Here is a 25,563-nt window from a genome sequence, read left to right as displayed (position 1 = left end):
CCGGTAAAGTTTTGTGAAATATTATTACAATTTAAAACAACTGTTTTCTATTTTAATATATTTTAAAATATAAATGTATTCCTGTGATGCAAAGCTGATTTTTCAGCAGCCATTACTTCAGTCTTCAGTGTCACATGATCCTTCAGAAATCAATCTGATATACTGATTTGCTGCTCAAGAGATATTTTTTATTATTATCAATGTTGAAAACAGCTGTGCTGCTGCATATGTTTGTAGAAACTGTGATATATCTTTGTTCAGGATTCTTTAATGAACAGAAAGTTCAAAAGAACAGTGTTTATTTGAAATATAAATATTTTGTAACATTAAAAATAGCTTTACTTTTACTTTTGAACACTTTAATTATCCTTTATGAAAAAAACAAAAAAAAAAATAATATGTCTAATATTTCACAATACAATCTAATCCTGATTAAGTCCGAAATATTTTCACTTTTCATTTAGAAATGCGTCACACTGCGCAAGTAAAATGGAATGTGAATGCAATTTCATGTTGACTTTTATAGAGATCACTGTAAAAAGAAAAAAAAATATGATTACGATAACAACAAACACAATGACCTTAAAAATAATGACAGTGATGATGAACAAATGGTGAAGAAAGGATGATGAAAACGTCAAATCAGCAAAGTCCCTGAAAAAAGAAACCCCTTTAAACACACCACTTCTTGATTTCTGTACTTAGCATTGATTCAATAGCTCCCAATCTAGTGGTACCTGAGCTAGTGGTCAAGACACTGTTGATTTTATGTGCCGGGGACGGAGGATTTGGCACTCTGATGGCCTGCTCCCCAGGGGACTTTTGATTGGTGCGATTGTCACTGTTGCCGGGTGGGGAGGGCAGAGAATGCACCAGCTCCTGAGGCTGTGTCTCTGCAACCTGCAGGGTCTGCACCGAGGCGAACACAGGCTGCTCCCTTGTGCTTTCTGCCCTCGCCGGTAGAGAACGGTACTGCGAAGAGAAGTCTGCGTCCTCCAGCAGTGATGAAGAGACTGTGATGTTTGGGCCGCCGGTTAGATCCTGGGAAGGACTGAGGGGTTGTCCTGACGCCTCGAGTCTTGCTTCATCTGTAATAAAAAAAGATGTTATGGTGCAAAATCGTAAATCATTTTTGTCTTATAGGTGGAAATGCACTAAAAATCCAAATTTTAAGCATATGATTTTATTTGTCGAGCCAAATAAATGATTATGATTTTAAATACTTGAAAGCATTAGAGGCAGCTGCATTAAGCTTGCAAACCTAATGACACGCACTGTTATTTAATCAGCATTAATGATAATGCATTGTATTAAATTGCTCTCAAGGTATTTGAAACAGAGGAAAAATTAAAGGGGAAAAAAATGACAGGAAACAAGCCTAGCAGGTGACAGATATTTTAAGTGACCGATTATGGAACACTATTTTTGCACAGAACACTCAATTCGCAATTAATTTCAATAAAGTTTGTCGCTAACATCTTACAAAGTTAACACCGCAACACTTTTATAGTAAGAATGAAATAATTCTCTTAATCAGCACAATTGACTGTTTTTTTACAGTGAAAATATCTTACATGATACACTTAACTGAAAACCGATAAAATTGAGTGAGACATTAAAACTTGTTAACTAGCTTAAATCTCACTAACTCTTGTTATAGTATGTTTATTTGACAATGGGGTAAGAAAAACATCTTAAACTTAATTTAAGATTATCTAAAAACAAGTATTATTATATTTATAAAAGATCAATGCATCTTGTTTTAAAACATGTATGGCAATCAACATTTCTCTCTTCTGACAGCCATCTTGGATGGATTTATCTCTTATTTAATATAGCTGTTTTTGTAAACGCATACATTGATGTTCCTTACTTGTTTTTTTTCTTTCTAAAGATTTTTATAAACAAGATAAATATGTTCAGTATTGGTAATTATAAAACAATAATTGTAATTGTAAACGTAAAACAAAGTTTAGAAAAGATTTATGCTTACAACAAGAAACTTTCTTGAATTTGAAATATCTCTGGAAATAATTTGAAAAGTTTTAGTTCAGAAAATGTATTTTGTATTAGCCTACTTTTTTACTGTAAAAGACAAAAATGCTAATTAAGAATAATAATAATAATTTTAGTGTACAAGGGTGCAAATTTAGTTAGTTATGTCCCTCTAAAATAACAACATATCTCTCTTAGGTAGCTTTGGAATATTTAGCTTGCTTAACATTTCAGAAAAGAAAATCACAGCAGCCCTTCTCTTGATTGCCATCCATGACTGTTGGCAAGTCGATCTGAGATGATTAAAAACATGATTAATAAACCTTTACAGCTCTTTACTTTATTTTTATCTTGGGGAACATAACGTGGATGGACTCATACAATATAGTGACTTGTGGACATTAATCTTAAATCCTTTAGCCGGAGGACCAAATTAGAAATGTGCAGGGCTTCTAGGGAGCTGCGAGCTCTCTCTGTCCCTTTCTCACTCTCTTACTGTGCTCCTAGTGAGCAGCATAAAGCTTCAGTTTTTTCTTATGGGTTAATTAACTCACCCAAACACATCTTATATGAGATTAGTCACAAATAACATAAACATAATATTGCAACTTACATCTGCACAGAACATCGCAAAAGCACAAGTAAATGTAAACGAAGTACTCTACTGATGATAGACAGACAAACAGATTAGTGTAAAACTATCTGGATGAATGGATAGTGTAGAATTATCTGGACATATGGATGTATAGATAGTGTAGAATTATTTGGATGGATGGATAGTGTAGAATTGCCTATCTGGATTATGGATATTGTAGAGTTATCTGGACAGACGGATAGATAGAATTATCTGGATGGATGAATAGTGTAGAATTGCCTAGATGGATTATGGATATTGTAGAGTTATCTGGACAGACGGATGGATAGATAGAATTATCTGGATCGATGAATAGTGTAGAATGCCTAGATGGATAATGGATATTGTAGAGTTATCTGGAAAGATGGATAAATGAATATTGTAGAATTATCTGAAGGGGTGGAGGGATAGTGTAGAATAACTTGGATGGAGGGATACTGTAGAATTATCTGGACAGACAGATGGATAGTGTAGAATAATCTGGATGGATGATGTAGAATTACCTGGATGGATGGATGGTGTATAATTGCCTACATGGATTATTATGGATATTGTAGAATTATCTGGACAGACAGACAGATATTGAAGAATTATCTGGAGGGATGGATGGATAGTGTAGAATTACTTGGATGGATGTATATTATAGAATTATCTGGACAAACTGATAGATGGATAATGTAGAATTATCTGGATGGATGGATAGTGTCAAATTGCCTAGATGGATTATGGATATTATAGAATTATCTGGACAGAGGGATAGATTGATGTTGTAGACTTATCTGGAGGGATAGTGCAGAATTATCTGGAAGGATGAAGAGATGGATGGATGAAGAGATAGTGTAGAATTTCACTGGAGGTATGGATAGATGGATAGGGTAGAATTATCTGCAGGGATAAAGAGATTGATGGACAGATCAAGGTGTAGAATTATCTGGAGGGATAGATAAGTAGATAGAAAACAAGACATTCTAATTAAAAATTTTCGGCATAATGCGTGTGTGTGTGAAGATTCTGTAAGCGGTCACATTGAATTCCTATTCTCCAACAGATAGCCACCTGCTCTGACAGTTAGAACATATGGGATGGTCCTGATCAACAGGCAGCTACAGAGAAGATGTCGTGTGAAAGGGGCGCTGGCTGTTTTTCCAACCCATCATCCTAATGACTGCACTTCCTGTGAACGGGATAGCAATGATCTCTGAAAGCTCTAGACACTTAAGTATGCTTGTTGCCGGCCTGAGAAGATTTGCGTACTCGGTAATGGGTCATGTGACTTTGGTCAGTGAGATGAGCCAATCAAGCTACTGCCAGGCAGAACGGAGTGAGCTGACTGGAAGAAAGCACGGAAAATGCCAAAATGGCTTTATCCATCACAGTCTCTAAGAGCATAGCCTGGTCTCAAACGGGTCCAACTTCCACTGCATATTGTTCTATAAATGGGAGCTTTCTAATCAATGACGTCAAGTATAAAAAATGAAGGACATGTTTTCTATTCTGGAACCGAGCTGTTGTCCTGCTTTAATGTAACTGGAGATCAGTGGGTTAGAAAGACATGGACCTTCTCCATTATGAGGACAGGTGGTGAAGGGGGCTGATGGGTAACAGGCCAAAGCCATTGAAGCCCATGAGGGAGTATACGGGGAACTGAAGCATGGAGTCACACCATTTCAGCAGGACAGATCCGTGTCCATAGTCTATTCATAGATCCCATCTGCTTTTGTTGCATCTTGTTTTGGCATCACAAAGGCAACGGCATTACATCTGTTTATCATAAAGTAAATACTTCAATATTTAAAGGGATATGTCATTCCAAACCCACGTGAATACAACAGATCTTTATTTTTTTTATATCCTGGCCATGTGTTTCCCAACACAACAAAAAGAATGAGGACTGAGGCCATTAAACTCAGAAATGACAAAAAAGAAACACAAAATATCATAAAAGCGAACATACTGTATGACTCACGCACTTTACTCCAGGTCTTCTAAAGCCAAAAGTAGTAATGTCTAATTCGTGAATTAATTGTTCTTTTGAGGCAGATATATTCAGTGAACCTGTTGATCCAATTCACAAAACTGATATGATCGATTCATTAACAAATTAAACTGATCTGTTTCTTGAGGTCTGTTCAGAGCCTTTATATAGCATCAGAAGACTTGGAATATGACACATGAAACACATTGACTATATTTATAATGTTTTTATGATACTTTCGTCGCCTTTTTAAACCTGAACTCTCCAGTTCCTGATCACTTTTTTCACATGAAAACAACAAAAGTATGTTATTCAAAACTTCTCATTTTATGTTCCACAAAATAATGAAATGCATACAGGTGCAGAAACAACATGAGAGTGAGTAAATGATGACAGAATTTACACATTTTTGGAGCAACTATCCCATTAACAAAAGGTGCGCCATAAATCTTTAAATTTTCTTGATAGTACTATGTAATTTGCAAAGAGGGTTTTGTTATTTTAAAATCACATTTCTGCAAACCTGTGGTATATTTCATATTTTCAACATCATAAAATTTTACAGCAAAGCAGATTAGGGCGTCTATGTGCAATGAAGCAGATTAAATGCTTTGACATAGAATGGGATGTCATCCAAACAGACACCCATCAACTCTCAGGAGAGAAAGCACTTAGAGCAGTGCATATCAACATTATTACAAGTCTCAGATGAGGAAATATTTCAGCATTACTATCATGATGTACAGTTCATATATATCACAGCTAAAAAAAAAACTTTTTCCTATTAAACAAAAACATACAAATACATACAATACACAATAATGAACACCAGTAATTAGATAATTGAATTAACTTGATAACTGATTTATTATACATTGCACAGTACCCTGTTATGACCTCAAAACATTGTTACATCCAGTGTTGGGAAGGTTACTTTGTAAATGTAATAGGTTACAGATTACAAGTTACCCTGTTTAAAATGTAATAGTAGTGTAACTTTTTCAATTACTTTATTAAAGTAATGTAACTAATTACTTTTGAGTACTTTTTGATTACTTTTCTAAATTTGTGAAAATTAAAGAATAATAAATAAAAGCATATACATCAACTCAAATACAGTTATCTAATAAGCATGTGTCGTATTCTGTGTAATAAACTCCTGAAACATTGGTGTTTTTTTTAAACTGCTGTCTCTCTGTATATGATATGATGATAGTTTTCTCAAAATAAGTAAAATGCACATGAAGTGACACAGAACAGTTCTAGAAATTATGTTTATGTGCTCGTGTACTCCTATATTGAGGCAGCAGAGGTTGAAAACACTGCGAGCTTCAGTAGGCCTATGTGTAGTAAATGAAACCATGTCTTTGCCATTAATTTACAGGAGGGACGGACTGGGAAAAGAATTCAGACTGGAAAATTCAAACTCATACAAACAAATTCATGGACAAAACTATTTTTTGTTTGGACCTGACATAAAAAAAGGTTTAAATCTTTAATTTGGGGACATGCTAAATAAATAAAAGTTCTCTCCTGAACTGCACCTTCACTTCCATTTTTCTCTTCGGTCTCTTTATTTTGCCCTGTTATCCATCTCTCTCATGACTTTAATACTCAAGATTGAACAAAACTATACTTTACAATACACTCTACAATATTACAATATCTTAATCCTAAAATCCTAATACTGTACACGAGTCATGTTTTTCCCTTACAAAAATTGACCATGCTTTTTATAGCCTATATACAATAACCTTGTTTTGTTTTGTTTTTTGCAAATGGATTTGTATTTATTTTTAAATAACTCAATTTGTAAAATCATTTTAAATTTTTGGTTATCACAGTTAAACAATAGTAACTATTTTCTCTGGATTTATAGTAATATATTAAAACGTTAATTTTCGTAAGGGTTGTGTTGTTGTCTGTCCGTAGCTCCCCCTAAACCTATAAAAAAAAATCTGATTGTTTTTCAGCTAAATTACTACTGTAACATTACTACAGATAAAAACGATGTCCTTTATATAGTAGCCTATTTTGAGTGATGACTGATGAGCAACGTGCTGCTGCTTGATTAAATAAATAAAAAAACAAAGACAAAAAAGCATCTTTACAGATGAAACTGACCTGAAACCCTGAACAGTATAGTTCTGCTTCTCTGCTCCAGCTGTGCACTTCTACAGTCCACTCTCTCGCATTGATTACTCGGAGTCTGATCCAAACCGGAGGCGCGGAGAGCGCGCGAGTCATGACTAACACTTCATGACTTATTAGAGATTTAATTATCAAATGGCGGATTCACAAATGATCGCTTTAGTACATTCGGCAGGCAATTATACAATAATGATATTAAATAGTGGGGCAAAATCGGCTGCCAGGCCATCGGGAATTGTCCCGGTTCTCCCGGTGTCCAGTCCGCGCCTGATTTCCAACACGCAGAATGTGCAAGTCATATATTGCATTTTTGGGGCTGAATATTCACAGACACTAGTCCATGTCATGTTTTGATTCAAGTGTACTGACCTACTTTTGATTTAGTCATCCAAAATGTGGCATATTCCGTCCGCGTTAGGCATTTCGTTTTTATGACTGGATTCTACGAACCAGACTGTGTTTCCGCTTCCCGGAAATTATTAGGGCGGTATGTCTCAGAATAGTCAGTGCAACTTGGGAAAGAAATCATTTAAATCTGTATGTGGATGTGTGTAAATATTCAAATGTAATCCACTTTGTAATCGTAAAAAATTTCATAAGTAACTGTAATTTAATTACTCATTTTTTCTTAGTAACTGTAACTAATTACAGTTACATTAATTTTGTAATTAAATTACGTAACGCCGTTACATGTAACTAGTTACTCCCCAATGGCATTCCAAGGTAAGTCAAAGAATACCAGGGTGCAAACACTGGTACAATTATGGTACTATTTTAGCGGAGATGAAAGTCGGTTCTCATTTTGTAGCAGTTTAGCACAAGCAATTGACTCCAATTTCAACAAACTGATCTCAGCAGGGTAGAGCTAGATAAGGCCAGACTAAATTAAGACAACACAGCACATTTGCTTTGGGTATTCTTGTTTACATTCAGATTCTATTCTTAGAAGTTCTTTTTCAGTCACCTAACAGCATTCAAACGGGTTTGAGGTTGATTAACAACGACAAAATTTCATTTTCATTTGAACTATCCCTTCAAACCATAAAATCCCAGCTCTAGCATCCTTTTTTCTTAAGGCAACAACCCACATCCTTCAGTGTATTTTAAAATGCTGCGAGCAAGGAAATTAGGGGCATGGTGGACACGCACATCCCACACACACCATCATCATCACTGTTTTGAGATGAGGCATGGGATAAATCTGAGAGACAGGGAACAGTGTGCTCTTGGCGGGAACTGAGGTAACAGCAGTGGCAAGCAGATTTGAGATTTGAGCCGTATTAAAGTTTATCCTTCTGCTGATGGATATATGTGTTTTTAGAGTTGATATACGGCGACACACCTGAGAACACAGGGATGGGTAAGTGCTGCAGAACACAGCCCGTCTTTGAATAATTCAAGTGCTGGCTAAGATCTGGTCCTGCATCTTAAAACAACATGACATGGCCGAACTGTGCATCATTGTCCTTGTTAAACATCACTAACTAACACTGATGTAGAACCTGTGTGTTTCGTGTAATATTAAATTTAACACCTGATTTGCCATTTATAAGTATAGTTAAACCCAAAAAAAAAAAAACCTACGTAGACATATTTGAAAAATAAAATGACAGTGAAAAAAATATAAAAACACTCTATAAAATGGAAACACAAAATACCAAAAAAAGAAACGAAAATAAAAATGTATATATATACGTATATAGAGATAATAGAGATATAGAGATAAGACAGGAAATGATGATCATGAAAGAAAATAAATCATAAAATGTCACAAGACAAACTTATTTGTTATTTTAGTGCCATTGATGTACTTATATATATATATATATATATATACAGTACAGACCAAAAGTGTTGACACACCTTCTCATTCAAAGAGTTTTCTTTATTTTCATGACTATGAAAATTGTAGATTCACACTGAAGGCATCAAAACTATGAATTAACACATCTTCCAACAGTCTTGAAGGAGTTCCCTGAGAGATGCTTAGCACTTGTTGGCCCTTTTGCCTTCTGTCTGCGGTCCAGCTCACCCCTAAACCATCTCGATTGGGTTCAGGTCCGGTGACTGTGGAGGCCAAGTCATCTGGCGCAGCACCCAATCACTCTCCTTCTTGGTCAAATAGCCCTTGATGCCTTCAGTGTGACTACAATTTTCATAGTCATGAAAATAAAGAAAACTCTTTGAATGAGAAGGTGTGTCCAAACTTTTGGTCTGTACTATATATATATATATAGTAGTATATATATAAGTTTGTCTTGTGACATTTTATGATTTATTTTCTTTCATGATCATCATTTCCTGTCTTATCTCTACTGCCATGTTTAAAATATAGCAAAAAGGTCAAAATAGAGATAATATCATACTTTATATTCATCAGTATATTCAATCGGAAATATATGAGATGCCAGTTCAAGACTGAATCATCTTTCACTTCAGTTCATTCCCACCATCCATCCTCAGTTATTTTCAGAATGAAGTTACACATAAATAAATATTATCCATCTACCAAACAAACTTCAATTAGGATTTTGTATAAAAACAACCAAATGAATTGCGACATTATTTACATGCACATTTCACCGCAAAATCACAGTAAAAATAACTGATTTTTTTTTACATTTAATTCAGCATAAATGAAAGAACAGAGCACTGCTTTCCTCATCACAGTAATGAAAATACGATTTTTGCATCACAGTAATGAGAATGTAAATTGGGAAATCAAATGTGCTTAAAATAATGTCACCATGTTCCCAAGACTCCCCCGTTTATATCCCAATCCTGAAAAGTGAGCCATTGAGCTGCTGTAATCATAAAAGCTCTGGCTCAGTTTAGCTGAAAGGATGATGACATGTATTATTGACGAAGATACAAACACAGATCTGATTAAAATAACAGCCTGTACCCTTCCAGCCTCTCTAACTGATGAGGCAAAAACCATCACACATCTGTGTAAGCATCACTGAGCAGGGCCTGATTGGACAAAGGGGGTCATGTGACTTCATTGCAGGGCTCTGGGTAGGTCATATAGTCCCCGTCGAGTTTGGTGGGGGGGGAAGGGGGTATGCAACTCACTAATCTCTCTCCACCGGAGGGTTAAATAATGGAAAGTGCAAAACCAACATAAACCAAAACATTACACATGCAATGACTGATTTATTTTGAGTCGAGATGAAATAAGCAATCAGATGCCGAGCACGACATGCCAAAACAGCAAAAGTGAAATACTGCGAGCCCTCGCGCTACTTTCCCATCAATCCTTGTAACCGCATGTGTCTCTTCAGCCTGAACTGATGCGTTTTCATGTTTGTTTTACTTTTCCCAGCCTTTCACATAACTGTCAGACCTGGTTAGTTTCAGCTCTGGCATTAAATGGAAATTATATCAATTTTTACACAGAGTGGAAAAGATTCCATATTCCGTGCTGGAATATTCAGGAGCTCGTGTGGGACACCTTTGATGCACTCGACTCAAGTGTCTCAAGAGCAAGGCAGGTTGTTGCAAACCCAATTACAACTGAATGAGTGTCTCGCTCTCGCAGGGGGACTTTGCTAATAATAAATAGCGGCTGCTGCTAGCATCATTTCGCGCGTGCTTTGTTATTTTAGTGCAAGTGTGTAAACAACAACAACATGCAAATCATGGCAAAAGAACTACAGCTGCTACTATAAGAATGTGGATTAATTATTAAAAATAAAAACTGCTATAATCTTCATGTAACAACTCAAGTTTATATAAAACACAAGAAAAGACAAAAAAGACATTTATAGAATGTGTTTATACTGAAAAGAAATGTTTAATTTAAACACTCACGTCATAGCATCATTTCAGTGCATTTTAGCAGCTAGTTAAACTGGATTGTGGGTGGTTAGTGAATATAAATGCAGGCTTTGGTGCTGTAAAGCAGCACTGAAAAATAGCACAGCTGGTAAGTGAATTGGCCCTCAGTCTCTTTCCCAGTTTTCCAGACCATCTCTTATGTTCAAGCCAATCTGACCCCCAGGGAACAGAGCAGAGACTTGAAATATGCATTCTGCACACAAAATAAACTGAATATTATGGGCTTTACCATAGTAAACATGACATGGCCACATAACATTAAGGCAAAAATACATAATCCCATTACTTTTACATGGCATCATTTTCCCCAAGAGATTTTTATTAGGGTAAAGCTGATGAAGTTGGAGGTTCGACAAGGACAGAGCTCATTATGCATAAAGCTCCTTTTTCCTTTTTCTCATCTAATGATCACTGTTATGTTCCAGGTGTGAACATGAAGCGCGGTACTTTTATTTCAAGATACGAAGGCAACCGTTTTATATATCTGAGGGTAGGAACGAAATCGAATGTGGCGATTCTATCAACAAGAACAAAGACGGCCGTCTGATTTAATTATGCAAGCGATTCCACTAGAGAATTATGTGAATGCACATGCCTAATTAGCTTAGATATTTGCGCCGTTTTGACTAGATTTCAAACACCTCTGGAGTCAAACGAGGCCACAGATATGAGTTCCGTGTAAATTAACAGCGGTCGGCAGTTGAGAAAAACGAGGACGCAGCTTTTGATCAGGCAGATCAAACGACAGACAGACATCAGACACACTGAAACATGACAGCTGAGTCTGTCTGGAGCTTTGATGTACTTCTAAAAAAACATAAGTGTGCTATAAAAGCTACAAAATAATAATTTAATTACTAACATGCTATACAAAAAGCACCATAAAACAAGAGATGTTTTGATTTATGCATCTATTGACCCTGTAATGCCTCTTTTCCTTGCCCACAAACTAGATTAGTCCCTCCCCACCATAGACCTTGTTTCATAAGCCTGAGGAGATTTTCAGGTGTGAGCTGGAACACAATTTCATTACGGGTTCTCCGAATTGGGTATTAATCTGGCAGGGGTTAGCATAGCATCAATCCCTTGATCTAAGCAAAATAGATAAGAGTGAGGGAGTAAATAAGAGCAAAACGATAACTCTTTGGTTTATGGCATGGATAACAGACATCATAATCTGTTCATTCATTAACAAAACCGATTAAATAAAACATATTTGTTTGTCATCGCTACTGGCAAAGGAACACTTTTAGGGAGATGGTTGGCATCAGATGGCTGGATCTAAGTATTAGCTCGACACACGTGACCTGAAAATGAGATAATACATTAAATGATAATAATTTTTCTAAATAAATATAAAATAAAAATCTATATACAATAAAACAAATGTTATAAAAAAAATAATATTTCAAAATGTTAGATATGAACTTTTTTGTTTAAATATAAAATAAAACATTAAAAAGAAAAAAATATATATATTAAATTCTACAAGTGAATTTAGGCATCATAACCTTGTAATGTACAGAAAGAAAAAAAAACGATTATCATTTCGATTATATTTGCTAAAGATTTAATAGTATTAGAGTTTAACTTTAAGCAAGTGTTACATGCAAAAAAAAAAATACTATTATCGGCCAATAATCAATATCACAACAGCATGTTAATGTCAAGTAAACATAAAAAATAAACTACGATTACAAAATAGTCAAAATAGTCAGAATATAGAAAAATTGGGTAGCACTTTATTTTACAGTCCTGTTCCTCATGTACATACTATGTACTTATTATAGTAATTACAATAACTATGTAATAACTAGGTACTAACCCTGAACCTACCCCTAAACATAACCCTACCCCATGTAGTTACCTTGTATTACCAGAACTTTCTTAGATAAGTACACTATAAGTACACTATAAGTACATGTTAGTACACGTACTGTAAAATAAAGTGCAACCAAAAATTGTGAGAAGAAAGTCATAGCAATATGAGAACAAAGTATTATATGAGACTAAACTTGTAATAGTTTGAGAATAAAGTCAAAATTACAAGTCATAGAAATATAAAAAGAATACAATTGTAACAAAACAAGGTCACAAAGTCTAAATGTTTTGAGAATAAAGTAATATTTTGAGACTTCTGACTCCATTCTTAAAATACTTCAATCTCACAATGATGATTTAATTCTTGTAATCATATTTTTATTTATTTCAATTTTTTTTAAAGTGGCACTTAAATGCTGTGTACAATATGGAACCCTTATATCATCCATCCTGACAGAAATCAATTATGGCATGCAATAAATGTCATCAGATTGAATGCTGCATGTTTAAATCTGACTCCCAACAATTCCAAATATCACAATAACATATTGTACATTTATATTACACTGTTACATGCCAATAACTCCAGAAATCATAAAAGCAAATGCAAATCATAACAAAGCTATGGAATAAATGTTTACAGACCCCATTTTTCATACCTTGGTAAAGTCTTAATAAAGTATGCTAGACTTTCTATGGTCGTCTAGGCCTACACTTCAAAAGCCTACACTAGGCATACTTATAAAAGAGTTAGCACAACCACATTATCAAGTGATCTTGATATTCGTTATTCCATATTAAGAAGAATTATCCAATAAACTGCCAAGAAAAACAATCTCTAACCATTTTTGCTCCAAACATCCTGAATCCACAAGCCAAATCATAAGACGGAAGAGGTGGCGGGTAACTTGATAGAAGTCATTCATCTCTGAAGACGTGCTGTTTGCTAACGGCTTGTCAAAGCTCTGTACTGATCATCCATCATCCCACCATCGCTGTTGTCTTAACTGAACTCATAACTGCACTGTGGCAATAGTTATTTTAGCATTAGATGTGTATGTTTGTCCCAGGCATGCACCAAAAACCATCTTTGGGTATATAAATGTTATAGAAGAACATAATTACAACAGATGAACATCTATACTAATTTGGAGTATGGATTTAGAACACTTAAGAATTTGCGCGGGCCCTTGCTGTGGCAAATAAGAAGGAAGCATGAAAAAAATAACCTTTCGTATATATGGAATTCATCAGACTCGACATAATTAACTTTCACACAGACTGTTTCGCTAATGAAGCATGGAATGTTTGGAAATGAGAACATGCCAGCTGTGAAAATGGTCAGTCAGGGAAGCAGATCAGCTGCTTTGGTCATAGCTGACATCAGCAGATAATTAACTGGTTTAGGGCTCAAGTGGCAGTAATTAGACTGAGAGAAATATGTATTAAAAGACCAACTTCTGTCCTACTAATTGTGTTCTGTTTGAGATGCCACATGTCTAGTTGTTAAAATGTGCAGATGTGGTGTGCAGCATCTTTTTCTCTCTCTGGAAAGAATCCTGGGGCTAACAAAGCTTATTCTGGCGCAAATGTAATTCTATATAAATGTAAAGACAATCAAAGTGGATGGTTAAAGCACAAGCCAAAAGACTTCAAAAAAGGCTAAGAGTAATAAAATCATGCTCTTTATTTAGGTTTTCACCTTCACTCATACAAATCCCTGACCACTTAATAGTATCTCAGATGTGTGTTGCCACACTGGGAATTTAACAAGACACCAAGAAATAATGGAAAAGCAAGCCCTGTATTAATATTCCTTAAAGGGTTAGTTCACCCATATATTAAAATTATGTCATTAATAACTCACCCTCATGTCGTTCCAAACCCGTAAGACCTCCATTTATCTTGGGAACACAGTTTAAGATATTTTAGATTTAGTCCGAGAGCTCTCAGTCCCTCCATTAAAGCTGTGTGTACGATAACGTTATAATGTCCAGAAAGGTAAGAAAAACATCATCAAAGTAGTCCATGTGACATCAGAGGGTCAGTTAGAATTTTTTGAAGCATCGAAAATACATTTTGGTCCAAAAATAGCAAAAACGACGACTTTATTCAGCATTGTCTTCTCTTCCATGTCTGTTGTGTGAGAGCTCAAAACAAAGTTTTGTGATATCTGGTTCACGAATGAATCATTCGATGTAACCGGATCTTCTTGAACCAGTTCACCAAATCGAACTGAATCGTTTGAAACGGTTCGCGTCTCCAATAAGCATTAATCCAGAAATGACTTAAGCTGTTAACTTTTTTAATGTGGCTGACACTCCCTCTGAGTTCAAACAAACCAATATCCCGGAGTAATTCACGTACTCAAACAGTACACTGACTGAACTGCTGTGAAGAGAGAACTGAAGATGAACACCGAGCCGAGCCAGATTGACTCGTTCTCGATTCATTTAATATCTTACTCATATCCCACAATAATATACTGGCATTAAACCATCTTCATGAGTTTCTCAGCAAATATTGATATGTAATCCATATGATTAATTCATCAGTAGCCTATATAATGTAATTAATCTGATTAAATTTTATGATCGATTGACAGGCCTAGTTAATAAATTATAATACTGTGCTAACCTTGTCTTTAACCACATCAGTATTTCACAGTGAAATCATAATTGTTTTTACCTAAAGTATTTTATGTTGCAATGCAAACTATATTAATGGCAGTGTTAACAATGTAAAAAGCTCACCCTTTGTTCTCAGTCATTTGAACAGTACATGGCTGTGATTCAAACACTCCCGCTGTTTTTTCTCCTCTTGAAGGTGAACAGATGGGTTTTGCAGTAATGCTTCAAACATTTTGAGAGGACCTGATTGACTGGTGTGTGTTTTCAAATGCGAGTTATCGAACAAAATCACCACAAATTTCTTGGAGACCTGCTTCTCCAGCTATAATAATTACACCCTGACCACAGGGGCAAAAACACTATGCCTACTGCATTAAAACTTGGCTTTGGTTCCTGGTTACACACAACCTTTCAACTGACAGGTGACAAGACATATACAAAATAGTCAATTAATGCTTGAATCCAGTTTAGTCCTGTTCAACTAACTGCTGAATCCAGTCACTGCAGGTCTGATGCCACAAAAAGGCCTTTGTAAATCATATGGAGCAGTTAATCACTGTCATTCTGGTAATACACTCACTCTTTCCACTCCAGTAAAAAAAATGTAGATCAGTTCCCATGGCAACATAGCACAGCAGGCTCCTGTTGACTAGCAGGAGCGTCACTGTAGAGGCATTGAGGAGAGATGCCTCATCCTCAGCAAGCCACAAGTGTGTCTGGCCATACGCCATAGACCCAGCTCAAAGCCAAAAGGACAATGGCAGTTTTATGAATGAGAAGCCACAGGCCCTTTACCTCTGTGTATTAAGCCTATGGTCCAGACCGATGCATGTCTGTGTGCCCAAATATAACTAATCTAGTGTAATTCTAGCTTTAGAAATGTATTTATCTTGTAATTACAGATTCAGGAAATCTAATCTGCCTTTCTGATATCTGTGTTGTTTCGAGATGTTTAGAAAGGGACGTCATGCCTGGAGTTAGTTCACATAATCAACGCTGAACTTGTTTGCACAAATTAAATCATTTTCTGGTGAAATGCTCTTCTGGTCCTCAGGCAAAGGTCACAGATATATTGCAACACTTATCATTAGTAGAGAAGTTGAGTGGGGTCGGAAGTGCCATATTAGAATCTAAACATTTACATTTAGTAATTTAGCAGACGCTTTTATCCAAAGCGACTGACAACTGAGGGTATACTTGAGTTTAATTCTGAGGAGGAATGGAGATGGGGTCAAAGGTCAAGAATATTAGGGGTAGATAACAATTGATATTTTAGAAGAAGGCCAACAACATGGACCTACTGTGCTACTGTCAGCGACTGAAAATAAATTATATCTTTTTATTACACGGCTCTCTAGAATACTTGCTTCTAATTGATTGCTTGCACAACAATTTCTAAAAGTACATTTGTATTTGTGCCTATAATGGTTATTTATTTATTATTATTGTCAGCTAATGAAAGCTATGTTTCAGGGACCATATTCATATAACATCTAAGGCTAAATGTAGCTCTTGACTGGTTGAGTTAGATGGTGATAAACACTTAACAGTAGAAAATTAGTAAATTTCATTGACTGTTAAAGTCTTGTGTTTCTTATAATAAATTGACATTTTGATATCACTTAACCTTTTATAATGCTCTTAATTATATGTCGATGCATTCTGTATGCATTAGTGAGGAACAAAGTTTAAAATGTGACACTGGTGTAAATGGTGTAAAACCTGCTGAATATGAAGCAGCAAAAAAAGTTTGCTTCCCATCTCACACATCTGCCACTCATCACCTGTGTCTTACCTTAATGCCTTTCCTGTGATAATACCCCTTACTTCTGTCACACTTCTATATCCTATTAAGTGAGATCACATTGTATGGTCACTTATTCCTTATATGAACTGTTTCAAATGCAAGACATTGATTGCATGAGATTAAGTTTGTAAATGGCATCCTGTGTCTTTTGTAGTGTGTACATATACTATTTATCATCACACTGTGATAACTGTGACTAAATTTCAGTATATATATGTCTGCCATATGTTGCCACATCTCAAAAATTCCTGCCCCCTTCTCGCCACCCCATAAATATTTTTCTAGATCCGCCCCTGCGAGTGCGTAAAATCACCAAGAACTGTAAATTAATAGCTAATAAGTATATATATATCCCGTGCAGTGTCGAGCGAACACAGAGCGCCTGACACTGCAGCACTGAATGCCGCGAACTGACGTCACATGCTGTTGATACACGAGCGCTTAGAGTGATGTAGGGCTACCTGCATTTTGTTTTTGTTTTGTGTTTGTTTCTGCTGTTTTGCTCGCAGACGGCCACAGTGAATGGAACATATCGCATACAAAACAAACACACAAATGGTTAATATCCAAACATGCACGGTCTGTCTCTTAATCTAGATGATTCTTAAAACACGTTACGTTATTCATGAGAGGGTCGGTTTATATTCCGCATTGCGTTGAACAATTAAAACCTCCAAACAATATAGTTCAATTCAAATGATTCGAATTTCTGAACAGTTTCATAAATTGAACAATCAAAAGAAGCTTTTTTTTTTGGAAATGTTTGGAACCTGGGCGCTCAAACAGGTTGTCAGCCAAAAGATATCTCACCGTCTATGGCAAATATGGACGGAACCAGGAGCAATGTAATTCCAACAGATATCAGACACTTGGTCCACACTCCGTCCAAGTCGACACATTTTCGGCACAAGGACAAGCCTATCCATTCCGACATGCCTTCGGTCCCAGCGTTGCCATCCCCCCTACTGGAGCCCAAAATGTAGAAATTGTTACGCGCATTTCTTGGAGCCATCTGGCTAGAGATAAATTCAGCAATAGGCCGAAAGGTCCCGAAAAAGACATTTGATCTATCGTTTCCAGTTCCTTAGACTGAGGTCTTCTCTCCACTGTTTTTCTGCTCTATGTGAGCATTGAAACTTTAAGGCGATGCGTCTGCAAAGCGCGTTCAGAAGCATCCGTGACCACCAGATCAATCACGCGCGCGTTACTGGAGAAGGTTATCAATCGCGCTTCATCCAACGCATATTCTGGACAGGAATCCAGCAGCGTCAATCCTATAATCCCGCTATTATGTCAATGATGCTGCGACGGAAAACCGTCTGCTTTTGATTGGGGAAAAAATACCACGTCTCCAAGCCAGCGCATGCAGGCGAACTGTTATTATAAGAACTGATCTACAAGAGGAAGACGACCTCTGCTGGATTTACATGAGGATGCCTGGTGCCAATGTACACACCAGTTCTGTCCCTCGATATCATACAGGCTTTTATTATGTTTCATTCTATTAAATTCTTTATGATTGTATTTTATTAGATTTTCTATTATGGCTTATGCTATAATAAAGTGATAGCCCATATAAACAAACAAAAAGCTAACTCCTAAAAAGTAATAACGCAATCTTTTAATTTATGGTGTTGCTATACCTTTAAAAAAACAGTTTAAAGTTCATTTTACCACAATGTGTGTTTATAAGACAGAATTTGATACTGGTGCAAAATTAAAATGACCAGTTTTCGGTGGATTCCCGTTATATATCTATATCTATATATATATATATATATATCTATATATCTATATATATATCCCGTTATATATAGACGTCATAAAAGTTTTCAATACCACCCACATGATGGCGCAATTTCGTTTCATTTGTCAGGTACGTTTTTTAATATCTTATTATTTGTGCTTTAATTTTAAATACGATTATCTAGTGTAAATATAATATAGATCTATATCTATATATAAATCTGCAGAAAATAAAACCCTTGTAATAAATGTGAAAATTAACCTTTCAAGGAACAAATTAATATCCATGAAGTTGGAAAATGTTCTCGAATAAGTTGTCGTAAAGATTTCTTTGAATAAAGACAAACAAACAGTGTGTGCCCGCAGCAATATATATTTTAATTCAAAGTGAATTTTGACAAAACAATAATTTCTTTAATTTGACACTCACCAAATAGTCACCAGGAAAACCCGCTTTTTGTGACAAAGTACATAAGGCTTTGTCACATATAAATCACTGAGAACTAGAGAGAAATACAACAGCAAACTGTAAGAGACATTACATCCAAAAAAACAGAAACAAAACCAAACAAACAAACAAAAAAGGTTTCCCAGTCCTCATATAGTGAATATTGCACAGTGCAGTGGCTACATGGCAAACTAATGTAGCATAGAAATCAAAAGCAAACAGAAATCAGAAAGCCACAAAAAAAGTACAAAAATGAAAACAGTTCAGATTTAGGAAATCAAGTCTGTTTGCTCTTAAGTCTAAATATTACCGATAACTTGCAGTGAGATTTAACTTTTACTAAAATATAATCTGCGGAAGAGTTAAAAATAGATCTAAAGCAATCCAACCCAAATCTTACGGCAAGTGTTACACAGTAGCACATATGACAAATACAAGGACCCTGAATGAACTGTACAAGAACTTCTAAAGGAAAAACACGAATCAAAGAAAAACAAAAAACTGTTTGGTTTGGGAGTTTCAAAGACATTTCAACTTTAGTTTGCAGATCCCTCAGTCCTTAGCAATTATGCTAAGATTCACTCTTATTAGGTTGGGTTTGCTAGACCTTGTTAGAATTAAAACATCTCTGAAATGTTTACTTGCAGTGAATTAATGCAGTGAATTCATATAATGCGTGCATGAGTAGCAATTTAATACTCATCTCTAGTGCTACATGCTAAATATAAAATATAGGGTCATAATGTGAGAAACCACACCATATTTTGGACTATATCTCCATGAAGTCGTCTACGCTAAATCAATAAAACTGATAACGTCCTGTGAAACAAAAGGCAATGTTAATTCTATCTGACAAATGGTGGTTTACATTCACAGTGTATTATGTATAGCTCCACAAATACGAGAAAACCGTGTCCTGGGTGTTTAGTCAGCATAATAATAATTATAACAATCCCTGATATCATTTCATTATTGTTTTTTGTTGTTGGTCATAAAAATATAAATTAATCAAGCATGATTGGATTTCCGTTCCACAATTTTGAGAAACATCCATCCAGCCATTTTCCACCTTAAAGGTGATTACTGCATTGCATGACTCTCGCTATTGGTTTTCAGGTTAACTTCTGATAGGACGTCTACCGTGGATAACGGTCTACATTTAAGCAACTGGTTGGTAACAGCACTTCAGTTACAACTATCAAACACTGCAGTTTTGATTTCATTCCTCGCTCATGCCGTCCGAAGTGCCATGAAAGAGAGGAAGAAGCTGGCCGGCAGTGTTTGTAAAAGGGATATAAAGGTCTGAAGCACATTTCAAAAGGCACTAACGCAGTGTCGCTCGCTTTAAAGAGCAGGGACCGATGCGAGAACAAACATTCCCATATAATGAGAGCCCACAAAATGAGAACGGATGCCCTCTTATAAGCAAATGTGCATTTGTATTTTCATTTCTAAACATTAATATACCTGATACAACTTCATGTGTGTATTTCATGTACACTTATAATAATAAGGGGGGAAATTAAATAAAAACACTAAATTCTAAGCACTGTAAGTTACTGAGATGAGACGCCCAAACCTGCAATTTTGGCTAGCTTATCAAAAGTATCAAGTGCTAATTGCATTACTGAAATTAATAGTCTGAAATGGTGATATAAGTGGGTCACTGAATACAGAATTGATATTGATACTTAAAAAGTTAAATCTATCCTGCAAGCTATGCTTTAACAAAATGCAAATATACGTACTAAGATAGATATACACCAATATGCATAATATGCAATATGCCCCAAGATAACAGATAAAACACTGATGCAAACGAAATGTAAAAGAATACAAACCCACGCACACAAAACCCCAATATCTCCATTACTTGCAATACAGTAGTTACAATGACACTTAAAAAAAAAAGAAAGCGAAACAGAGAGAGGCATTAAAATGCTTCTGATGCCAGTCAGTACGGTAAAACCCAAAAACAAACAAACGGAAAAAAAAAGATCATCATCTCACTTCTATTTCAAGGTCATTAGACATATATAAAAATAAGAAAGCTAAGAACAAAGTTAATCATCTAATTTCACAGCTATTATGAAGTGGCAATCAGTATATAGCAGCTTATCTATGATACATTCAAGAATAAATGAAACAAAGTCATAACTTGCCCGAAAAAGCTAAACATCAACCTCAACATTTTTACAAAGATTTTCTGTTAAATACGGCCTCAACTACACTACGTTTGAGGTCAACGCTAAACCAGTAGCTACTCTGCTTACGAAATGAATTACTGTCTTTGGTGTAGCGAAAGCATAATGAAAGAACGCATCTAATGGAAAAACTAAATAAACAAAATTCACACAGAAAAAAAAAGCCATTTCTCCCTGACGGAATGTATGAAATAAAAACAGCATCAAAAAAAGCAATTCAATTGTGAGAGAGGGAATACAACATGCATCTATGAAGAAAATTGCACACGATCAACTCTCGTCTTATAAAGCACTGAATACTCCAGCAATGATAGACTTAACAGTTGGATACTCAATACTGAATAATTCTGCACAAAGCAAACATGAAACCATACAATATCATCAAAGAGCTGATACAAATCCAACACCGATAACACTTCTAACTCTAAAATTAACAAGGAACTGATGGAAAGGAAACAATAAACATCCCGAAAACCATGGATTGTATTGCAGTTTCATTAAACAGTGTAAATACTATTAGAGTAGAAACAGATTATCAAATATCAAACGTTTCTATACATAGTTCTTCGGCCTCTGCTACGGCGAAGCATGTTATCCTAAAAGAATCAAGCTCTGCTACCACTCGGCACAATACATCCACCAGTAAAGAACACACGTTTCGCTTCCAAATAATGAGCAAATCATCTAAGGTGTCAAACTAAACATTTCGCCTATACAAAAGGGCAAATCATGAGCCTAATATTGCCACAAATAGCCAACTGGGTGTTGAATAGTGAGATTTTTTTGTTGGTTTAAAACATGAGACCCACTTGAGGCGCATTTGGATAGACACCCAATCCACTTTCTGAACAAAAAAACTCCAGTCGCGACCCCAAGAGATAAATTAAACAAGTAGAAACGACACGGATGTATAGATTATGTAAGCTAACGCACAAAGCACGAAAAAGCCAAAGATCTACTGTATGAAACAGCCCTAATATAAAAATCACAAAGAACGATTGAAAGTTTTTCAAGTGCTGCAGTCCAGTACACGCATGACTGCATGAGGGACTCGGGGTAACTTGCAACAATATGTTTTTTAAGGCACTGTTTATTGAACCCCAATGGATTCAATGCAGCAAGTCGTACAACATATACACAGAGGGCAAAAAGCATGGTTTGCTGGCACCACCCCTCCCCCATTCCCCCCTTTTAATTTTAAGTCCAACATTGGTTTTTGCCCATGCAGAGACATGCAGCCTAACAGAACCTTTTCAACACAGGTCTAAAAGAGACTTAACACTGAGGAGCTACGGAAAAATACAGACAGGTAACACCAGGTCGCCACAAGGGGGGACTCGCACGCACATTGGCGACAGTGATGGCTAGGACAAGAGTTTAATACACACGTCAGAAGGCAATATCGAAAAATAGCATAGGGGATCTGCTGTGGCCCTCCTCCGAGGGTCTCACGCCTAGGGATTTTTCTTGTATCAAATGTGCAAAAACACATTAAAAGTGAGTTTGTGTGTTCAGTCTACTCACTCACTCATCGTTTGTTTTATTTTCCATGATATCTATAAAGCTCGATTTGCATCATCATCACTGTTGTCAAACTTCATAAGAAAAGAAATATGTGGCGGCTCAGTGCCGGCTGCGTGCACACGGCTGCCGCGGGCTCCAGCTCAGATGTAAGGGTACTGACTGAGTTTGCTGGGGCTGAGGGGGAAGCCTGCGTAGACGGGTGACGCCACATAGGAGTGCGGCGGAAAGAGGGCTTTGAACTGGCCCTGCGGCAGCAGGGTGGGGGAGGGCAGAAGCCTGTGGTTGATGCCCACGCTGATGCCCTGGTGGTGCACCAGGCTGTAGGCGGGCTGCAAGATGGGCCGAGGGGCTGGAGGTGGGCACGGCGAAGGCAGGAGGTGGGCCACGGGTGCGGAAGGCGGATAGGAGAGGAGGGCGGGAGGTGGCGGGTGGCCGGCCGAGTGTGTGGGGCTGCCGTGGGGAAGCTGGAAGGTGGCGCCGTGCACTGTGGGTGGAATGAAGGCCTGCGGCCGGCGTGGCTGCCGGTAGTTGCCATTCCACTCCTTGTGGCACGACCCGTAATGCTGGACCTGAGGGGGAGGAAACAAAACCATGTCAATTTCATTCCAACAATTTAAACAGCAACTGAAAGACCCTAAGAACTGCCCCGTCTCAATGTATTTCCTATTTAAAATCATTATAATATGAATGAACATCCAACTGAAAACAGAAGGGGACTAAAACAGCTAAATCTAAAACAATTACAAAAATGATAGCCTGACATTTCATGCCTTAAGGATTTTTTTTTACTTTAAATAGACAAACAACCAATAGTTCTTGCCAAGACAGAACTGCCTGTGGTTCCATCAAACACATCCTTTCATCACAATTTCACCATCCAGTCAGAAAGATCAACCATAACTCCTTCAAAAACAGAGAGAATTCTTGGAGTTATGATTGATGATCAGCTGACTTTCTCAGACCACTTTGCTAAAATTGTCCGGTCCTACAGATTTGCTTCATTCAACATCAAGAAGATCAGGCCTTTTCTTTTGGAACATGCTTCACAACTTTTTGTTCAAACGCTTGCTCTGTCCAGGCTGGATTATAGCAAAACTATCTTGGCAGGTCTTCCAGCCAGTTCTACCAAACCTTTACAATTAATCCAGAATGCGGCAGCAAGATTAATTTTTAATGAGCCGAAAAGCACGTCAAACCTGTTTATCAATTTGCATTGGCTACTAATAGCTGCTCGCAAATAACTCAAGGCATTAATGTTTGCCTACAAAACAACCACTGGCTCTGAACTCCTTTACCTAAATTCATTACTTCAGACTTCCGTACAGCAAGTGAACTTCGCTTTATTTTGCCATCCCAAAGAGGCACACAATCACTTTTTCATGGACTTTTAAAATAAATTTTCCCTCCTGGTGGAATGAACTTCCCAACTCAATAGGAGTCCTTAGACATCTTCAAGAATCAGCTGAAAACTCTAGAACTCTCTATTCAAATCCTAATCTTTAAAAAAAAAAAGCTTGCTCTATTCTTTTTTTTTTTATTATATAATAATAAAAACAACAACAAAAATAAAAAATGTGTACTGTGTTAAGCTAACAGACTTGTTATAGCACTTGCATTTCATTGCTTTCTTGTTGATTTTGAATGCTACCATTGTTCTCAATTGTTAGCCGCTTTGGATAAAAGCGTCTGCTAAATGACTAGATGTAAATGTAGTTCACACCATAGATATAAAATGCTACTTGCTAGTTGGTTGCAGGTGTTATTAGTGGATTTTCATTCTAAACCATTTGATTAGACATAAATGTGTGTAACGCATGATGAGTCAACAATATTTTTGTTGTTAAGTTTATTGGCTATTTATTAAGCATGTAAATGGTCATACTTTTAGTATGAACCACAGAACATTTCTCTACTTTTACAATCTGTACAATATTACAGAAAAAGCCAAAATAACAGACCTGGCCAAAGCCTGGCAGCTGTGGCTGGAAAGAAGAGTTCAGTTTCTGCTGGCGGGGCAACGTGGGTGTGGAAAAGTGGCTCAGTCGTCCTGGGCCGCCGCGACCTCTGGACTGGCAGTAGGATTCTAAGACTGCAGAAAGCAGAAAAGAACAAAAGTGAGTGATCATTACATACAAGATATAAGAGGAAAGAAAGAGGAATATAAATTAACATTTGCAGTTTGGCACAAGAACTGCAGCTTGTACGAACTGAATCGGCTGCCAGTATTCACTGACGTTCTGTTCAAAAGAAAGTGAATTAAACATCAAAACCAACAAGGATGAACTGCGAGGTTGTAAAACTTAAGAAAAACTTAGATAGCAATGTATCTAAAACATAAACTCTCCTCAAACTTTCCATGGACACCCCAAAACAAACATGTTGTCTGAGTAACGTGCCATGAGAAGCATCTGAAAGAGTTTACCGCTCCCGCAATATTTCTTTCAAAGCATGCTTCGAAAACAAAGCATTGGCTCCACATAGGAAAAAGGACAGATATGCTTTGGTACGAAGGGAGGAGGCCAGGGAAATATTTTCCAATAAATAAATAAACTTAGTGCAGTCAACACGCTGAGTATAAATGAAGATGGGAATGAAGAGATCAGGTATGGGAGAGGAAGCTCAAACCGAAAGGGTTTCACTCAACACTGGGATGTCGCGCACAAGACACTGGGTCACAGTGCACGCTATACCCATAATCACCTGTGATAGGCTCTGTGATAACTTCCTTTTTCTCTCCTATGACCTGTAAAGTAGACATTGGCTGTGACTACACCAAAATAATTGGTTG

The 25,563-nt window shown here is 36.7% G+C and overlaps 2 protein-coding genes across 7 annotated transcripts in view; both read right to left on the bottom strand.

Annotated features, from left to right (window-relative positions):
- The window catches only part of LOC132133476 (UPF0606 protein KIAA1549L-like), a 46,015-nt gene extending 27,828 nt beyond the window's left edge, over nt 1-18,187 (bottom strand). For all 6 annotated transcript variants that reach the window (XM_059546320.1, XM_059546319.1, XM_059546323.1 and 3 more), the window contains exons 1-2: nt 17,664-18,187; nt 738-1,088 (exon numbers count right to left, since the gene is read on the bottom strand). In XM_059546320.1, the coding sequence (XP_059402303.1) occupies nt 738-1,088; nt 17,664-17,865 (553 nt within the window). In that variant the 5' untranslated portion in view covers nt 17,866-18,187. The remainder of the gene's footprint in view (nt 1-737; nt 1,089-17,663) is intronic.
- A 4,425-nt stretch (nt 18,188-22,612) lies between these two features.
- The window catches only part of LOC132133584 (homeodomain-interacting protein kinase 3-like), a 40,466-nt gene continuing 37,515 nt past the window's right edge, over nt 22,613-25,563 (bottom strand). The window contains exons 15-16 of the mRNA XM_059546473.1: nt 24,734-24,864; nt 22,613-23,344 (exon numbers count right to left, since the gene is read on the bottom strand). Of these exons, the coding sequence (XP_059402456.1) occupies nt 22,916-23,344; nt 24,734-24,864 (560 nt within the window). The 3' untranslated portion in view covers nt 22,613-22,915. The remainder of the gene's footprint in view (nt 23,345-24,733; nt 24,865-25,563) is intronic.

The sequence above is a fragment of the Carassius carassius genome, chromosome 50 (assembly GCF_963082965.1).
Source record: "Carassius carassius chromosome 50, fCarCar2.1, whole genome shotgun sequence".
NCBI lineage: Eukaryota > Metazoa > Chordata > Actinopteri > Cypriniformes > Cyprinidae > Carassius > Carassius carassius.
Note: the sequence above shows the minus strand (reverse complement) of the source record. Positions and strands in the feature narration are given on the sequence as shown.